Below are 17653 nucleotides of genomic sequence, written 5' to 3'. Positions count from 1 at the left end.
TTATAATACTACTGTAACTTCCTACAGCCTTCCTGTTATACTGCCAGCTACGGTAATTCCTGTTATAATTCTACTGTAACTCCCTACAGCCTTCCTGTTATACTGCCAGCTACGGTAAGTCCTGTTATAATACTACTGTAACTCCCTATAGCCTTCCTGTTATACTGCCAGCTACAGCTACGGTAAGTCCTGTTATAATACTACAGTAACTTCCTACGGCATTCCTGTTATACTGCCAGCTACAGCTACGGTAAGTCCTGTTATAAAACTACTGTAACTCCCTACAGCCTTCCTGTTATACTGCCAGCTACAGCTACGGTAAGTCCTGTTATAAAACTACTGTAACTCCCTACAGCCTTCCTGTTATACTGCCAGCTACAGCTACGGTAAGTCCTGTTATAATACTACAGTAACTTCCTACGGCATTCCTGTTATACTGCCAGCTACAGCTACGGTAAGTCCTGTTATAAAACTACTGTAACTCCCTACAGCCTTCCTGTTATACTGCCAGCTACAGCTACGGTAAGTCCTGTTATAAAACTACTGTAACTCCCTACAGCCTTCCTGTTATACTGCCAGCTACAGCTACGGTAAGTCCTGTTATAAAACTACTGTAACCTCCTGCAGCCTTCCTGTTATACTGCCAGCTACGGTAAGTCCTGTTATAATACTACTGTAACTCCCTACAGCCTTCCTGTTATACTGCCAGCTACAGCTACGGTAAGTCCTGTTATAAAACTACTGTAACTCCCTACAGCCTTCCTGTTATACTGCCAGCTACAGCTACGGTAAGTCCTGTTATAATACTACTCTAACTCCCTACAGCCTTCCTGTTATACTGCCAGCTACAGCTACGGTAAGTCCTGTTATAATACTACTGTAACTCCCTACAGCCTTCCTGTTATACTGCCAGCTACAGCTACGGTAAGTCCTGTTATAATACTACAGTAACTCCCTACAGCCTTCCTGTTATACTGCCAGCTACAGCTACGGTAAGTCCTGTTATAATACTACAATAACTCCCTACAGCCTTCCTGTTATACTGCCAGCTACAGCTACGGTAAGTCCTGTTATAATACTACAGTAACTCCCTACAGCCTTCCTGTTATACTGCCAGGTACAGCTACGGTAAGTCCTGTTATAATACTACAGTAACTCCCTACAGCCTTCCTGTTATACTGCCAGCTACAGCTACGGTAAGTCCTGTTATAATACTACAGTAACTCCCTACAGTCTTCCTGTTATACTGCCAGCTACAGCTACGGTAAGTCCTGTTATAATACTACAGTAACTCCCTACAGCCTTCCTGTTATACTGCCAGCTACAGCTACGGTAAGTCCTGTTATAATACTACAGTAACTCCCTACAGCCTTCCTGTTATACTGCCAGCTACAGCTACGGTAAGTCCTGTTATAATACTACAGTAACTCCCTACAGCCTTCCTGTTATACTGCCAGCTACAGCTACGGTAAGTCCTGTTATAATACTACAGTAACTCCCTACAGCCTTCCTGTTATACTGCCAGCTACAGCTACGGTAAGTCCTGTTATAATACTACAGTAACTCCCTACAGCCTTCCTGTTATACTGCCAGCTACAGCTACGGTAAGTCCTGTTATAATACTACAGTAACTCCCTACAGCCTTCCTGTTATACTGCCAGCTACAGCTACGGTAAGTCCCGTTATACTTCTCCCTCTCTCCCTCCATCCCTCCTATTCTTCTGTATACCGAAGCGGAGGCTGTTGCCATGGTAACTGTCTGGCCTAATAGTTTGGTTGCCAAGCAACTGACATCATCACTCAAAGGAGCAGAGAGAGAGAGGGGTTCATCCCGAATTCATGAACTTGTGTTTGTTTGTACGTGTTGCCTCTCTGTGTGTGTGTGTGTGTGTGTGTGTGTGTGTGTGTGTGTGTGTGTGTGTGTGTGTGTGTGTGTGTGTGTGTGTGTGTGTGTGTGTGTGTGTGTGTGTGTTTGATTGAGACAATATAGTCTCAATCGGGATGACTGGAAACAAGTGATGAGAGGAGAGGAGAGACAACAGAAGTAGTGTGTATTGATCAGAGAGAGACAGAGAGAGAGAGAGAGAGAGCTAGAGAGAGAGAGCTAGAGAGAGAGAGCTAGAGAGAGAGAGAGAGAGAGAGAGAGTTAGAGCTAGAGGTAGAGAGAGAGAGAGAGGTAGAGAGAGAGAGAGAGAGAGAGAGAGAGAGAGATAGTTAGAGAGAGAGTTAGAGCTAGAGGTAGAGAGAGAGAGAGAGGTAGAGAGAGAGAGAATGAGAGAGAGCTAGAGAGAGAGCGAGAGAGAGCGAGAGAGAGATAGAGATAGCTAGAGGGAAAGAGAGAGCTAGAGAGAGAGAGAGAGAGGTAGAGAGAGAGAGCTAGAGAGAGAGAGAGAAAGAGAGTTAGAGAGAGTTAGAGCTAGAGGTAGAGAGAGAGAGAGAGGTAGAGAGAGAGAATGAGAGAGAGCTAGAGAGAGAGCGAGAGAGAGCGAGAGAGAGATAGAGATAGCTAGAGGGAGAGAGAGAGAGGTAGAGAGAGAGAGAGGTAGAGAGAGAGAGAGACAGAGAGAGAGAGAGGTAGAGCTAGAGGTAGAGAGAGAGAGAGAGAGAGAGAGAGAGAGGTAGAGAGAGAGAGAGTGAGCTAGAGAGAGAGAGAGTGAGAGAGAGCTAGAGAGAGAGAGAGAGAGAGAGAGAGAGAGAGAGAGATAGAGATAGCTAGAGGTAGAGAGAGAGCGCTAGAGAGAGAGAGAGACAGAGAGAGAGATAGAGAGAGAGGTAGAGAGAGGTAGAGAGAGAGAGAGAGAGAGCTAGAGAGAGAGAGGTAGAGAGAGAGGTAGAGAGAGAGAGAGAGGTAGAGAGAGAGAGGAGAAAACTAGTTTTACTTTCCCAGAGAGATATGGGATTACACACACATATACACACACAGAGAGAGAGAGAGACATATTACTAACACACACCGGTCGAGGTTATGCAGATTACAGCACTAATCATGTGAAGCCGATTGTGACCCAGAACAAAGGCCCTTCAGTCTGAACTGAGCAACCAGGTCACCGGTGATACGTCGGGAGATGACGTAAAAACCGCCCACTAGGGGCAGCAGTGAGCACGGTTACCTTAAAGTAGGTTTATTTTAAGCCTATCCCAAACCTTAACCCTTATCTTAATAACCCTTATCTTAACCATTCAGAGCCTTAACCCTTATCTTAATAACCCTTATCTTAACCATTCAGAGTCCATGCCTGAACTAAACCCTAACTAGCCAACGTATAGTTAGCAATGACAACTAAAGTTAGCATCAATAGCTACAGTTATCAGCTCATAATATGGTTAGCGTTTTTTCAGCTGATTAGCATCTCATAACATAGTTAGCATTCACAGCTACACTATTGCCCACCAACTCCCAATAGAGAGGAGTTAGCATGCAGAGCTAAAGTTACAGCTTGCTACAGTTAGCTTCTTCCGCTACTGTTAGTTTCCTACAGTTACCTTCCAATAGTTCGCTTCCTAAGGTTAGCATCCCATCTATATCGGCATAGATATTAGCATTAGCATTCACAGTGCAGAAGTGAGGATTCCTGCTGTGTGTTAGTCTGGCATCTAAAACTCACTAGCTCAGCCTCCACATCTCCCCCAGAGTTTCAATCTGACCCCAATGTGTGTGTGTAGGAGTGGACAGTCTTGTGGATGAACCTGTTAGCAGCTGGAGGAGGAGCAGCCCAACACCCCACACATAATTATAACATACTGTATATACTGCTAATATGGCAACAGTAGAGAGAGAGAGGGGAGAGAGAGAGAGAGGGGGGAGAGAGAGTGAAAGAGAGAGGGAGAGAGGTAAATAGATGAGAGAGAGAGAGAGAGAGAGAGAGAGAGAGAGAGAGAGAGAGAGAGAGAGAGAGAGAGACAGAGAGAGAGAGAGAGAGAGAGGGGTAAATAGAGAGAGAGAGAGAGAGAGAGAGAGAGAGAGAGAGAGAGAGAGAGAGGGGTAAATAGAGAGAGAGAGACAGAGAGAGAGGTGTCAGCGAGATGTGCAAAACAAGATTTCACCTAATGGGACAAACACCCCATTGAAACCAGAGGAAAACTACAAACAATGCATGAATTAGATCAATATCCACTGGTAATATAAACTCAAAACAGAGCAATTCAGTTTTGGAAACCTCTAAAATACAATGACTTCCTCTCATACAGCTGAGCAATGAAAAGAGTCCCCTCATCCAGCTGGTCCTGGGGCTGGGTTCACTAACCTGTTCTACTAACACACTGAAGCCTCAGTCCCCTCATCCAGCTGGTCCTGGGGCTGAGTTCACTAACCTGTTCTACTAACACACTGAAGCCTCAGTCCCCTCATCCAGCTGGTCCTGGGGCTGAGTTCACAAACCTGTTCTACTAACACACTGAAGCCTCAGTCCCCTCATCCAGCTGGTCCTGGGGCTGAGTTCACTAACCTGTTCTACCAACACACTGAAGCCTCAGTCCCCTCATCCAGCTGGTCCTGGGGCTGAGTTCACTAACCTGTTCTACTAACACACAGAAGCCTCAGTCCACTCATCCAGCTGGTCCTGGGGCTGAGTTCACAAACCTGTTCTACTAACACACCGAAGCCTCAGTCCCCTCATCCAGCTGGTCCTGGGATTGAGATCAAGGACCTGTTCTACTAACACACTGAAGCCTCAGTCTCCTCATCCAGCTGGTCCTGGGGCTGAGATCACTAACCTGTTCTACTAACACACTGAAGCCTCAGTCCCCTCATCCAGCTGGTCCTGAGTTCACTAACCTGTTCTACTAACACACTGAAGCCTCAGGACCAGAACATCCAATCAATCAGAATAAACCAATTTACAACACAGTCAAAACAAAACTACATTACTTTTTGGGAAACACAAGCACAAAGCAAAATGCAGTGCTATCTGGCCCTACATCAACAGTACACTGTGGCAAACTATTTCACCATGGTTACTGATCAAAACCTTGGAGAAACCTTGACAGAGTACAGGCTCAGTGAGCACAGCCTTGCCATTGAGAAGGGTAGACACAGGAAAACCTGTCTCCCTGTAGAGGAAAGGCTGTGCAACCACTGCACCACAGCAGAACCTGAGACAGAGCTGCATTTCCTGACAAAATGTAAAAAAATATAAAACATTTAGAGAGTGTCATTTCCCAAAATGTGAAACTCTTATTCAAGGTTTCATAGACCTCTCTGATGAGGATAGGCTACCAGTCCTGTTGGGGGAGGCTGCTGAGAGCTGTGGGTTGGCAGCGCACCTCATTGCTTCCAGCCATAAGATGAGGGACAGTGTCTGACAGACCAATCAACCTGTGCTCTATATTGTTATTGTTCAATGGTTATTCTGACCCTTGGTTATTGTTATTACTGTTGTCCCGTTGACAATATTATTATTAGTATTAATTATGTTCATATTGTACATCTCCAAGGTCAGCTTTAACAATAACTACATTGTTACATCATGCCAATAAAGCACATTTAATTGAGAAAGGTAGAGAGATTTCATTTACAACATTGGAAAAACGAAACAAAATCCCAAAACGGACTAAATTCCTATCTGGCCCTAAACAGAAAAATAGAATGATTACATCTCTACTCTGTCAGAGACACAAAGCAGAGACAGATCCTTACCAAGTACAGGCTGAGTGACCACCTGGCTGATTATCTCTACTCTGTCAGAGACACGAAGCAGAGACAGATCCTTACCAAGTACAGGCTGAGTGACCACCTGGCTGATTATCTCTACTCTGTCAGCGATACGAAGCAGAGACAGATCCTTACCAAGTACAGGCTGAGTGACCACCTGGCTGATTATCTCTACTCTGTCAGAGATACGAAGCAGAGACAGATCCTTACCAAGTACAGGCTGAGTGACCACCTGGCTGATTATCTCTACTCTGTCAGCGATACGAAGCAGAGACAGATCCTTACCAAGTACAGGCTGAGTGACCACCTGGCTGATTATCTCTACTCTGTCAGAGACACGAAGCAGAGACAGATCCTTACCAAGTACAGGCTGAGTGACCACCTGGCTGATTATCTCTACTCTGTCAGAGATACGAAGCAGAGACAGATCCTTACCAAGTACAGGCTGAGTGACCACCTGGCTGATTATCTCTACTCTGTCAGAGATACGGAGCAGAGACAGATCCTTACCAAGTACAGGCTGAGTGACCACCTGGCTGGTTATCTCTACTCTGTCAGAGATACGAAGCAGCGACAGATCCTTACCAAGTACAGGCTGAGTGACCACCTGGCTGATTATCTCTACTCTGTCAGAGATACGGAGCAGAGACAGATCCTTACCAAGTACAGGCTGAGGGACCACCGATTGGCAAATAGAAACCAGAAGACATAAAAAGAGGAGCGTGTATGTGGTCACTGCACGACAGGGGAGGTAGAAACAGAGATGCACTTTCTCCTTTACTGTGATAAATATTCCTCACCAAGAGATTCATTATACACAGTAATTAATACATTTATTCCAAATGTTATTTTATTAAACTCAGAGGAAAAACAATAAATACCCATGGGCGAAGGAGCAACGGCCAAACTCTGGATAACAACATCTACATAGTAAACAGTAACTTACTTACTATTACTGTTGTGATTGTCATTCCATAATCGTAGAGGTATGGGTAGTAGAGGTATGGGTAGTAGTGGTATGGGTAGTAGTGGTATGGGTAGTAGAGGTATGGGTAGAAGAGGTATGGGTAGTAGAGGTATGGGTAGTAGAGGTATGGGTAGTAGAGGTATGGGTAGTAGAGGTATGGGTAGTAGTGGTATGGGTAGTAGTGGTATGGGTAGTAGTGGTATGGGTAGTAGAGGTATGGGTAGAAGAGGTATGGGTAGTAGAGGTATGGGTAGTAGAGGTATGGGTAGTAGAGGTATGGGTAGAAGTGGTATGGGTAGTAGAGGTATGGGTAGTAGAGGTATGGGTAGTAGAGGTATGGGTAGAAGAGGTATGGGTAGAAGAGGTATGGGTAGAAGTGGTATGGGTAGTAGTGGTATGGGTAGTAGAGGTATGGGTAGTAGAGGTATGGGTAGTAGTGGTATGGGTAGTAGAGGTATGGGTAGTAGAGGTATGGGTAGTAGAGGTATGGGTAGTAGTGGTATGGGTAGTAGAGGTATGGGTAGTAGTGGTATGGGTAGTAGTGGTATGGGTAGTAGAGGTATGGGTAGTAGAGGTATGGGTAGTAGTGGTATGGGTAGTAGAGGTATGGGTAGTAGAGGTATGGGTAGTAGAGGTATGGGTAGAAGAGGTATGGTAGTAGAAGTATGGGTAGTAGAGGTATGGGTAGTAGAGGTATGGGTAGAAGTGGTATGGGTAGTAGTGGTATGGGTAGTAGTGGTATGGGTAGTAGAGGTATGGGTAGTAGAGGTATGGGTAGTAGTGGTATGGGTAGTAGAGGTATGGGTAGTAGAGGTATGGGTAGTAGTGGTATGGGTAGTAGAGGTATGGGTAGTAGAGGTATGGGCAGTAGAGGTATGGTAGTAGTGGTATGGGTAGTATTGGTATGGGTAGTAGTGGTATGGGTAGTAGAGGTATGGGTAGTAGAGGTATGGGTAGTAGAGGTATGGGTAGTAGTGTTATGGGTAGTAGAGGTATGGGTAGTAGTGGTATGGTAGTAGAGGTATGGGTAGTAGTTGTATGGGTAGTAGTGGTATGGGTAGTAGAGGTATGGGTAGTAGAGGTATGGGTAGTAGAGGTATGGGTAGAAGAGGTATGGGTAGTAGAGGTATGGGTAGTAGTGGTATGGTAGTAGAGGTATAGGTAGTAGAGGTATGGGTAGAAGAGGTATGGGTAGAAGAGGTATGGGTAGTAGTGGTATGGGTAGTAGTGGTATGGGTAGTAGAGGTATGGGTAGTAGAGGTATGGGTAGTAGTGGTATGGGTAGTAGAGGTATGGGTAGTAGTGGTATGGGTAGTAGAGGTATGGGTAGTAGTGGTATGGGTAGTAGTGGTATGGGTAGTAGAGGTATGGGTAGTAAAGGTATGGTAGTAGTGGTATGGGTAGTAGAGGTATGGGTAGTAGAGGTATGGGTAGTAGTGGTATGGGTAGTAGAGGTATGGGTAGTAGAGGTATGGGTAGTAGAGGTATGGGTAGAAGAGGTATGGTAGTAGAAGTATGGGTAGTAGAGGTATGGGTAGTAGAGGTATGGGTAGTAGAGGTATGGGTAGTAGTGTTATGGGTAGTAGAGGTATGGGTAGTAGTGGTATGGTAGTAGAGGTATGGGTAGTAGTTGTATGGGTAGTAGTGGTATGGGTAGTAGAGGTATGGGTAGTAGAGGTATGGGTAGTAGAGGTATGGGTAGAAGAGGTATGGGTAGTAGAGGTATGGGTAGTAGTGGTATGGTAGTAGAGGTATAGGTAGTAGAGGTATGGGTAGAAGAGGTATGGGTAGAAGAGGTATGGGTAGTAGTGGTATGGGTAGTAGTGGTATGGGTAGTAGAGGTATGGGTAGTAGAGGTATGGGTAGTAGTGGTATGGGTAGTAGAGGTATGGGTAGTAGTGGTATGGGTAGTAGAGGTATGGGTAGTAGTTGTATGGGTAGTAGTGGTATGGGTAGTAGAGGTATGGGTAGTAGAGGTATGGGTAGTAGAGGTATGGGTAGAAGAGGTATGGGTAGTAGAGGTATGGGTAGTAGTGGTATGGTAGTAGAGGTATAGGTAGTAGAGGTATGGGTAGAAGAGGTATGGGTAGAAGAGGTATGGGTAGTAGTGGTATGGGTAGTAGTGGTATGGGTAGTAGAGGTATGGGTAGTAGAGGTATGGGTAGTAGTGGTATGGGTAGTAGAGGTATGGGTAGTAGTGGTATGGGTAGTAGAGGTATGGGTAGTAGTGGTATGGGTAGTAGTGGTATGGGTAGTAGAGGTATGGGTAGTAAAGGTATGGTAGTAATGGTATGGGTAGTAGAGGTATGGGTAGTAGAGGTATGGGTAGTAGAGGTATGGGTAGAAGAGGTATGGGTAGTAGTGGTATGGGTAGTAGAGGTATGGGTAGTAGAGGTATGGGTAGTAGTGGTATGGGTAGTAGAGGCTGCCATGTGCCTTTTACTGAGGAGTGGCTTCCATCTGGCTACTCTACCATAAAGGCCTGATTGGTGGATGCAGAGATGGTTGTCCTTCTGGAAGGTTCTCCCATCTCCACAGAGGAACTCTGGAGCTCTGTCAGAGTGACCATCGGGTTCTTGGTACCCTTCCCTGGACCTGTGCCTCGACTCAATCCTGTCTCGGAGCTCTACGGACAATTCCTTTGACCTCATGGCTTGGTTTTCGCTCTGACTGTCACACCCTGATCTGTTTCACGTGTTTGTGCTTGTCTTCACCCCCCACCAGGTGTCTCCCCTCATTATCCCCTGTGTATTTATACCTGTGTTCTCTGTCTGTTGCCAGTTCGTTTTGTTCGTCAAGCCACCAGCGTTTTCCTCCCCCGTCTTTTCTATAGTTCTTGTTTTCTTGTTTTCCCGGTTTTGACCATTCTGCCTGCCCTGACCCTGAGCCTGAGCCTGACCCTGACCCTGCCCTGACCCTGAGCCTGCCTGTCGTTCTGTACCTTGTCACACCACCCTGGATTATTGACCTCCGCCTGACCTGAGACTGCCTGCCGTTCTGTACCTTATGGACTCTGATCTGGATTACTGACCTCTGCCTGCCCTTGACCTGTCATTTTGCTTGCCCCCTGTTCTAGTAATACACTGTTGTTACTTCAACACTGTCTGCGTCTGGGTCTTCTCCTGAAACATGACACTGTCAACTGTGGGCCTTTCCAAATCATGTCCAATCAATTGAATTTACCACAGGTGGACTCCAATCAAGTTGTAGAAACATCTCAAGGATGATCAATGGAAACAGGATGCACCTGAGATCAATTTAGAGTCTCACAGAAAAGGGTCTGAATACTTACGTAACTGTTTTATTTAAGACGTGCGGGTGAGTGTGTGAGAGAGAGAGCACAACTTAAGACAGAGTTGGAGCCCAAATATAGCACTAGCTATATCTATTTTTAACTCTCAGTGTCTGAAGTAGAATTATTTCAATATGCTCTCCTTCATCACTATCTCTCTCATTTCAATCTAAGGGCTTTATTGTCGTGGGAAACACATGTTAACATTGCCAAAGCAAGTGAAGTAGACAATAAACATATTTAAAAGTTAACAGTAAACTTTACACTCACAAAAGTTCCAAAAGAATAAAGACATTTCAAATGTCATATTATGTCTATATACAGTGTTGTAACAATGTACAAATAGTTAAAGTACAAAAGGGAAAATAAATAAACATAAATATGGGTTGTATTTACAATGGTGTTTGTTCTTCACTGGTTGCCCTTTTCTTGTGGCAACAGGTCACACATCTTGCTGCTGTGATGGCACACTGTGGTATTTCACCCAGTAGATATGGGAGTTTATCAAAATTGGATTTGTTTTCAAATTCTTTCTGGATCTGTGTAATCTGAGGGAAATATGTGTCTCTAATATGGTCATACATTTTGGCAGGAGGTTAGGAAGTGCAGCTCAGTTTCCACCTGATTTTGTGGGCAATGTGCACATAGCCTGTCTTCTCTTGAGATCCATGTCTGCCTCCCTCTCAATTAAATTTTCAATTTCAATTCAATAAATTCAATAAAGTCAGAATGCATTTAGTAATCACAGAACGCATTTAGTAATCACAGAATGCATTTAGTAATCACAGAACGCATTTAGTAATGAAAGAATGCATTTAGTAATCACAGAATGCATTTAGTAATCACAGAATGCATTTAGTAATCACAGAATGCATTTAGTAATCACAGAATGCATTTAGTAATCACAGAATGCATTTAGTAATGACAGAATGCATTTAGTAATGACAGAATGCATTTAGTAATCACAGAACGCATTTAGTAATAACAGAACGCATTTAGTAATCACAGAACACATTTAGTAATAACAGAACGCATTTAGTAATCACAGAACACATTTAGTAATGACAGAATGCATTTAGTAATGGCATATTGCATTTAGTAATGACAGAATGTATTTAGTAATGACAGAATGCATTTAGTAATGACAGAATGCATTTAGTAATCACAGAATGCATTTAGTAATCACAGAATCCATTTAGTAATCACAGAACGAATTTAGTAATGACAGAATGCATTTAGTAATGGCATATTGCATTTAGTAATCACAGAATGCATTTAGTAATGACAGAATGCATTTAGTACTGACAGAATGCATTTAGTAATAACAGAATGCATTTAGTAATCACAGAATGCATTTAGTAATCACAGAATGCATTTAGTAATCACAGAACGCATTTAGTAATCACAGAATGCATTTAGTAATGACATAATGCATTTAGTAATGACAGAATGCATTTAGTAATGACATAATGCATTTAGTAATGACATAATGCATTTAGTAATGGCATAATGCATTTAGTAATCACAGAACGCATTTAGTAATAACAGAATGCATTTAGTAATGACAGAATTTATTTAGTAATAACAGAATATATTTAGTAATGACAGAATGCATTTAGTAATAACAGAATACATTTAGTAATAACAGAATGCATTTAGTAATGACAGAACGCATTTAGTAATGACAGAACGCATTTAGTAATCACAGAATACATTTAGTAATGACAGAACGCATTTAAAACGTCTTGAACAGTTTAACTGTTGTATGACTTAAAAGGCCAATCAGCAGTTGTTAAATAAAAAAAATTACTTATAAATTAATGATACTGTATCTACCTATTGATTCTTGAAGAATATAATTTATCCAATGTTTGTAAACAAATTAAAATTAAACAAACACTATATAGCTTCAAAACATTGTTAAAAGTAAGAGGTGTGCTGAGTCGGTGACGTGTACCCGAACGGAGACGGGCAATTTCCTGGATAGGATTCTGATCAGAGTATGGTTTGTAATTATCAGTGATCGGAAAATATAAAAACTTGGGTGCCAGGATCTTTCACATGTCAGTCAAGTGAGGTGCTACATGGTCTAAAGAACTACAGACAGGCTCTGTCATGGTCTAAAGAACTACAGACAGGCTCTGACATGGTCTAAAGAACTACAGACAGGCTCTGTCGTGGTCTAAAGAACTACAGACAGGTTCTGTCGTGGTCTAAAGAACTACAGACAGGCTCTGTCATGGTCTAAAGAACTACAGACAGGCTCTGACATGGTCTAAAGAACTACAGACAGGCTCTGTCATGGTCTAAAGAACTACAGACAGGCTCTGTCGTGGTCTAAAGAACTACAGACAGGCTCTGTCATGGTCTAAAGAACTACAGACAGGCTCTGTCACGGTCTAAAGAACTACAGACAGGCTCTGTCATGGTCTAAAGAACTACAGACAGGCTCTGACATGGTCTAAAGAACTACAGACAGGCTCTGTCGTGGTCTAAAGAACTACAGACAGGCTCTGTCGTGGTCTAAAGAACTACAGACAGGCTCTGTCATGGTCTAAAGAACTACAGACAGGCTCTGTCATGGTCTAAAGAACTACAGACAGGCTGTGTCGTGGTCTAAAGAACTACAGACAGGCTCTGTCGTGGTCTAAAGAACTACAGACAGGCTCTGTCGTGGTCTAAAGACCTACAGACAGGCTCTGTCGTGGTCTAAAGAACTACAGACAGGCTCTGTCGTGGTCTAAAGAACTACAGACAGGCTCTGTCGTGATCTAAAGAACTACAGACAGGCTCTGTTGTGGTCTAAAGAACTACAGACAGGCTCTGTCGTGATCTAAAGAACTCAAGAGGCTAGTTTGCCTGTCTGTCAAGAGCCTGTCTGTCAAGAGTCTGTCTGTCAAGAGCCTGTCTGTAAAGAGCCTGTCTGTCAAGAGCCTGTCTGTCAAGAGCCTGTCTGTCAAGAGCCTGTCTGTCAAGAGCCTGTCTGTCAAGAGCCTGTCTGTAAAGAGCCTGTCTGTAAAGAGCCTGTCTGTCAAGAGCCTGTCTGTCAAGAGCCTGTCTGTCAAGAGCCTGTCTGTCAAGAGCCTGTCTGTCAAGAGTCTGTCTGTCAAGAGCCTGTCTGTAAAGAGCCTGTCTGTAAAGAGCCTGTCTGTAAAGAGCCTGTCTGTCAAGCCTGAGCTTGAATGTGAAGCTAACTGAAGCTGGCTAGCTTTATAAAAGCCTGAGCTGGAATGTGAAGCTAACTGAAGCTGGCTAGCTTTATAAAAGCCTGAGCTGGAATGTGAAGCTAACTGAAGCTGGCTAGCTTTATAAAAGCCTGAGCTGGAATGTGAAGCTAACTGAAGCTGGCTAGCTTTATAAAAGCCTGAGCTGGAATGTGAAGCTAACTGAAGCTGGCTAGCTTTATAAAAGCCTGAGCTGGAATGTGAAGCTAACTGAAGCTGGCTAGCTTTATAAAAGCCTGAGCTGGAATGTGAAGCTAACTGAAGCTGGCTAGCTTTATAAAAGCCTGAGCTGGAATATGAAGCTAACTGAAGCTGGCTAGCTTCATAAAAGCCTGAGCTGGAATGTGAAGCTAACTGAAGCTGGCTAGCTTCATAAAAGCCTGAGCTGGAATGTGAAGCTAACTGAAGCTGGCTACCTTTATAAAAGCCTGAGCTGGAATGTGAAGCTAACTGAAGCTGGCTAGCTTTATAAAAGCCTGAGATGGAATGTGAAGATAACTGAAGCTGGCTAGCTTTATAAAAGCCTGAGCTGGAATGTGAAGCTAACTGAAGCTGGCTAGCTTTATAAAAGCCTGAGCTGGAATGTGAAGCTAACTGAAGCTGGCTAGCTTTATAAAAGCCTGAGCTGGAATGTGAAGCTAACTGAAGCTGGCTAGCTTTATAAAAGCCTGAGCTGGAATGTGAAGCTAACTGAAGCTGGCTAGCTTTATAAAAGCCTGAGCTGGAATGTGAAGCTAACTGAAGCTGGCTAGCTTTATAAAAGCCTGAGCTGGAATGTGAAGCTAACTGAAGCTGGCTAGCTTTATAAAAGCCTGAGCTGGAATGTGAAGCTAACTGAAGCTGGCTAGCTTCATAAAAGCCTGAGCTGGAATGTGAAGCTAACTGAAGCTGGCTAGCTTCATAAAAGCCTGAGCTGGAATGTGAAGCTAACTGAAGCTGGCTACCTTTATAAAAGCCTGAGCTGGAATGTGAAGCTAACTGAAGCTGGCTAGCTTTATAAAAGCCTGAGATGGAATGTGAAGATAACTGAAGCTGGCTAGCTTTATAAAAGCCTGAGCTGGAATGTGAAGCTAACTGAAGCTGGCTAGCTTCATAAAAGCCTGAGCTGGAATGTGAAACTAACTGAAGCTGGCTAGCTTTATAAAAGCCTGAGCTGGAATGTGAAGCTAACTGAAGCTGGCTAGCTTTATAAAAGCCTGAGCTGGAATGTGAAGCTAACTGAAGCTGGCTAGCTTTATAAAAGCCTGAGCTGGAATGTGAAGCTAACTGAAGCTGGCTAGCTTTATAAAAGCCTGAGTAGATCTAGCTTGCTTCTTAGTATCCTCCTCAGAAGAGCAAATATTCTAGACAGAGACACTCAAAGCTAGACTGACTCAAAGCTAGGCTGACTCAAAGCTAGGCTGACTCAAAGCTAGGCTGACTCAAAGCTAGGCTGACTCAAAGCTAGGCTGACTCAAAGCTAGGCTGACTCAAAGCTAGGCTGACTCAAAGAAAGGCTGACTCAAAGCTAGGCTAACTCAAAGCTAGGCTGACTCAAAGCTAGGCTAACTCAAAGCTAGGCTGACTCAAAGCTAGGATGACTCAAAGCTAGGCTAACTCAAAGCTAGGCTGACTCAAAGCTAGGCTGACTCAAAGCTAGGCTAACTCAAAGCTAGGCTGACTCAAAGCTAGGCTGACTCAAAGCTAGGCTAACTCAAAGCTAGGCTAACTCAAAGCTAGGCTGACTCAAAGCTAGGCTAACTCAAAGCTAGGCTGACTCAAAGCTAGGCTGACTCAAAGAAAGGCTGACTCAAAGCTAGGCTAACTCAAAGAAAGGCTGACTCAAAGCTAGGCTGACTCAAAGCTAGGCTGACTCAAAGCTAGGCTGACTCAAAGAAAGGCCAACGCAAATATAGCTCATAGAAAATGTATGGAAATCTTACAGAATTAGGACGAGAACTGATAGTTGAATAACTGGAGAAACACAAAAATCACAGTTGGTCTTTGCCACAGCAGTGGCTTCCAACTACTACAGATGAAATGTTGGCCACCACAAACACAGGGATATGCAATGGGACACAGTCTCTCAAACACACACACATGCCTTTCATACATCACAATAACACGAACGCATCTCCCTCATATACACACACACACGCCTTTCCCTCTGTCTGACACAAACGCACGTGTCTCTCACACACACACACACACGGGGACACACGCACACAGACAGACACACACACAGACAGACAAGTGTCTTACCTTCGTGGTGACGATACAGAGACAGTCCATTGCCACACAGACAGGTCTCTCCTTTCTCCTCTCCTCCACCCCTCACCCTCCCCCTCTTCTACCCCTCTCCGTCCGTCCGCCTGCCTGTCTATCCCTTCTTCCCTTTCTCCTCTCCTCCTCCTCCTCAACCCTTCAGTCTCTCAGATAGACTGAGATCCAATACCAGACAGAGAGAGAGATAAATAGAGAGAAAGGAGGGGGAGAGAAAGAGGATGGGGGATCAGATTTTAATAAGAGAGAGAGAGAGGGGAGGGGGGAGACAGGGAGAGAGACAGACAGAGAGAGAGAGAGAGATGTGGGTAGGTGAGTCAGTATTTTGAATGTGGAGGGCTTAGGTAGGAAATAGAAGAGAGCGGGATAGCGGAGGAGAGGATAGAAAGAGAGAGGTATAAAATAGGAGAGAAGAGATAGTAGAAGGGAAATGAAAGGAAGAGAGAGGGATAGCGGAGGAGAGGATAGAAAGAGAGAGGTATAAAATAGGAGAGAAGAGATAGTAGAAGGGGAATGAAAGGAAGAGAGAGGGGATGATGCTATCACTCCACTACGAAGGAGAGAGGGAGAGAGATGGAGAGAGGTAAGAGCAGAGGAAGGAATGGAAATAGGAGGTAGAGAATGGGAGAGAAGCAAGGAAATGAGAAAGAGAGAACAGAAAGAGAGAGAAAGGAGAGATGGGAGAGAGAGATGGGAAATGAGAGAGAGAGAGGGGGAGAGAGAGGAAGGGATAGAGAGAGAGAGAGAGAGAGAGAGAGAGAGAGAGAGAGAGAGAGAGAGAGAGAGAGAGAGAGAGAGAGAGAGAGAGAGAGAGAGAGAGAGAGAGAGTCCTTTCTGACTCACTAGCCACTTGATTGCATGACAAATAGCAAGGGATAGGAGGAGGAGAGGAGGAATGAAAGAGAGAGAGAGAGAAGATGGAGGGAGATGAGAGCAGTTGGGGGTTGGGGTCCTGTTGCCACAACATTATGCAGCTGTTACCCCAGTGATAGTGCAGCTGTTGCTAGGAGACAGTGAGGGGTGTTGCCATGTGGATCGGTGCAGGCAAGTAGCCAAGTGTCTGTGTGTGTGTCTGTGTGTGTGTCTGTGTGTGTCTTTGTCTGTGTGTCTGTGTATGTGTGTCTGTGTGTGTCTGTGTGAGTGTGTCTGTGTGTGTCTGTATGTGTCTGTGTGTGTCTGTGTGTGTGTGTGTGTGTATGTGTGTCTGTGTGTGTGTGTGTGTGTATGTGTGTGTGTCTGTGTGTCTGTGTGTCTGTGTGTCTGTATGTGTTTAACTATACTTGTGAGGACCAGAAGTCTCCACAAGAATAGTAAACAAACAAAACATGTTAACCAACTGTGGACATTTTGTTATTCCCCATAAGGTCAATTTCTATTTCTAGGGGGTTTAGGGTTAGAGTTCAGCTCAGACTTAAGGTTATAATTAGGGTTAGGGTTAGGGTTAGGGGTGAGGGAAAAGGTTAGGGTTAAGGTTAGGGGTAAGGTTATGGTAGGAGTATGGGTTAGGGTTAGGGGTTAGGGAAAAGGTTAGGGGTAAGGTTAGTGGTAAGGTTAGTGGTAAGGTTAGGGGTAAGGTTATGGTAAGAGTATGGGTTAGGGTTAGGGGTGAGGGAAAAGGTTAGGGTTAAGGTTAGGGGTAAGGTTAGTGGTAAGGTTAGGGGTAAGGTTATGGTAAGAGTATGGGTTAGGGTTAGGGGTGAGGGAAAATAGGATTTTGAATGGGACTAAATCGTGTGTCCCCACAAGATTAGCTGTACAAGACTGTGGGTGTGTGTGTTTGCAGTGGTGTGAGTGTTTGTCCTACCTGTCCAGGGGGGGGGGGGGGGGGGGTGTGTGTGTGTGTGGGTGTGTGTGTGTGTGTGTGTGTGTGTGTGTGTGTGTGTGTGTGTGTGTGTGTGTGTGTGTGTGTGTGTGTGTGTGTGTGTGTGTGTGTGTCCAGGTGTGTTCGGCTGGTCGCTGTTCTGGTTCTTAAACACTGTCAGCTCATAGAACTCCTGGATATCTGGAGAGAGAGAATATACACTAACAACACAGCTCATATAACTGGTGGAGAGAGAGAATATACACTAACAACACAGCTCATAGAACTGGTGGAGAGAGAGAATATACACTAACAACACAGCTCATAGAACTGGAGGAGAGAGAGAATATACACTAACAACACAGCTCATAGAACTGGAGGAGAGAGAGAATATACACTAACAACACAGCTCATATAACTGGAGGAGAGAGAGAATATACACTAACAACACAGCTCA

The 17653-nt window shown here is 44.3% G+C and overlaps 1 protein-coding gene across 1 annotated transcript in view; it reads right to left on the bottom strand.

Annotated features, from left to right (window-relative positions):
• Positions 1-16126, bottom strand: part of LOC139561620 (disks large homolog 4-like) — a 178719-nt gene extending 162593 nt beyond the window's left edge. The window contains exon 1 of the mRNA XM_071378840.1: positions 15375-16126. Coding sequence (XP_071234941.1) covers positions 15375-15404 — 30 coding nt within the window. The 5' untranslated portion in view covers positions 15405-16126. The remainder of the gene's footprint in view (positions 1-15374) is intronic.
• Between the last annotated feature and the right edge of the window lie 1527 nt (positions 16127-17653).

The sequence above is a fragment of the Salvelinus alpinus genome, chromosome 31, assembly GCF_045679555.1.
Source record: "Salvelinus alpinus chromosome 31, SLU_Salpinus.1, whole genome shotgun sequence".
Classification (NCBI taxonomy): Eukaryota; Metazoa; Chordata; class Actinopteri; order Salmoniformes; family Salmonidae; genus Salvelinus; species Salvelinus alpinus.
This window is presented reverse-complemented; position numbering and strand designations above follow the sequence as displayed.